Source organism: Monopterus albus, unplaced genomic scaffold, assembly GCF_001952655.1.
Source record: "Monopterus albus unplaced genomic scaffold, M_albus_1.0 scaffold30.1, whole genome shotgun sequence".
In the NCBI taxonomy this organism is placed as follows: Eukaryota; Metazoa; Chordata; class Actinopteri; order Synbranchiformes; family Synbranchidae; genus Monopterus; species Monopterus albus.
In genome coordinates this window covers 205,396-207,681 of record NW_018127910.1, presented here as the reverse complement: position 1 = coordinate 207,681, position 2,286 = coordinate 205,396, and the positions used below count along the sequence as shown (strand labels likewise).

The 2,286-nt window shown below is 40.0% G+C and overlaps 1 protein-coding gene across 1 annotated transcript in view; it reads right to left on the bottom strand.

The window, feature by feature from the left end:
- The window catches only part of myo3b (myosin IIIB), a 56,309-nt gene that overhangs the window by 51,403 nt on the left and 2,620 nt on the right, over nucleotides 1-2,286 (bottom strand). The window contains 2 exon segments of the mRNA XM_020596349.1: nucleotides 143-242; nucleotides 508-612. Coding sequence (XP_020452005.1) covers nucleotides 143-242; nucleotides 508-612 — 205 coding nt within the window.

Genomic DNA, 2,286 nt, shown 5'->3' with positions numbered 1-2,286 from the left:
GTCAAATACCAGAAATTATTCATGTATCTAACAATGCACTTCAGAGAAAAGATAAAGTAGAGAAATTCATCAGACCCTGATGAATTTATGCCTTTCTAGCAATGCATGACTTGACTAATTTGCCTTTGTCAAAGACCATTACCAAAGTCGACCAGTTTGACCCCTCCCTCGGTCGTCAGGAGGATGTTGTTGCCCTTGACGTCACGATGAATAATCCGGTTGTTGTGCAAATGCTGGAGACCCTTTTAAATTAGAGGACACACAAGGTGCTCCGCATGAATCACGATCACGTTATCAGCCATTTGTCATCAGTATAAATTTGAATATGATGCCTTCAAAGTTGAGCACTACAAACTATGTAAACGAACTCCCACAGCTGTTCAGAAGAAGAGACATTCATTATTGCCTGCCAGACTTCCCCTGCTGAAAATAAAGCTTCGGCATTATCTCTGCAAGTTTGCGCCACACCTCTTCCCTAACAAACAGCTTTGCAGTGAGCCACCTTACCAAGAGGGCACTGTACAAGATGTATGAGATAACGGGCTCCTGCAGACGATGGCCTCGCATGAACAGACCTTTGATGAGTTCTGTGACAGAGCCACCGTTGCACAGCTGGGTGGGAGACAGAGAAACTCCAGTGATTTGTCCATCTTTCACCACTCTAGATTATGATTCATGGTGAGAGCTAGCCAAGACACACAAGTAAGAGAAGGCAACGCAGCATCACATGGCGGCATGATAACATCAACATTCATGTAGGCAGGCTGCCACTGCAAACTGAGGCCTATTTCAAAACTACATGTACATAAATTACAATTAAGCAACAATGTCTTCAGAGTTTCAAACATTTTATGGTTCATAGACACATGTAGTTCCCCTGCAGACATGGCCGGTCTTTTTATTTAGCACTGCTCTGAGCACAGACCTAGCTATCAAATACTGAGATGTCTAAACCAGAGGCACAATAACCACAAAACACTACCTAACTCTCCTTAACATGTTGTTTCTCTCACTGATCTTCTTGTTCCCTGTTTTCATGCAGTACTCATTTGCACTGCTGCCCTCTAATATACTGTATGTTTGTGCATATACATGTACTCAATGAACATGAGATGCATACAGAGCAGCAAATCAATTATCAAACACTGCACCATATAGCTGTTCTGTTAATCAAAATGAATCTTGTTTCACTTCTTTCACTCAGCCTGACATTGTGCTCGTGTTAGCCAATTTCCTCTCAGGAGGGAGGGCTAGTTTGTTTTGTTTTGGCCAAACTAATCAGTAGCGAGTGGCATACAGTATTTGTCTTACTGACACTTCCACACTGATCAAATGTGTTGATTTAAAGGTTTTACATTTCTGTAAGTTGCCGTAAAACAGCCTGTACAGCTGTGTCGATCTCACCCAAACATGTCACCATTTTTCTGCTGCCATTTATCATAGATGTAGCTAGATAGTTAAATAGAATGATGGCTCCATTCTGATTGGTCAGTTGTTTCTCTAACCTTGGAAAACAGCTGTCAATGGTTACAACAGACTAGTTTAATTAACTGAACAACTCAGAGATGTGGGCAGTGGTCAGAGGAGTTGCCTTAGCACGACTATTGATCAAAAACTCCACAGGGTACCTTTAAAGAAATAGTTTAACATGTTTTTACAGTGCCTTGTGAAAGTATTCGGCCCCCTTGAACTTTGCGACCTTTTGCCACATTTCAGGCTTCAAACATAAAGATATAAAACTGTAATTTTTTGTGAAGAATCAACAACAAGTGGGACACAATCATGAAGTGGAACGAAATTTATTGGATATTTCAAACTTTTTTAACAAATAAAAAACTGAAAAATTGGGCGTGCAAAATTATTCAAATCCACATAAGGGATGACGGCAACATTCATAGATCCTGGAATGCACAATGAGGGGCAATGTTCATTCCTATTACAGAGGCCCACTGAAATTTTTTTGAGGAAAAGCTGTGTTAGACTGCATATTGTTTATAGTAAAGTATTTTTATATACAAATATAAAAATGAAAATGTTTCTGGAGTGGGACTTTAATTAATTATAGAAGTTGTGCAGAAGCTGCCCATAGCTCTACACAGTGATCCATGTGTGTACTGTATGTGTTTCTATGCTGCTCCAAATGAGTCTGTTCTGGTTCAACTTGTCTTATTAAATGAGCTTAAAAATAAAGTGACACCTTAGTTATAAAACACTGAGCAGGCTGTAACACACAAGAGTGTGTATTTTTGTGTGAATGCATGATTGATGGAGGCGGAACCCCAGGTT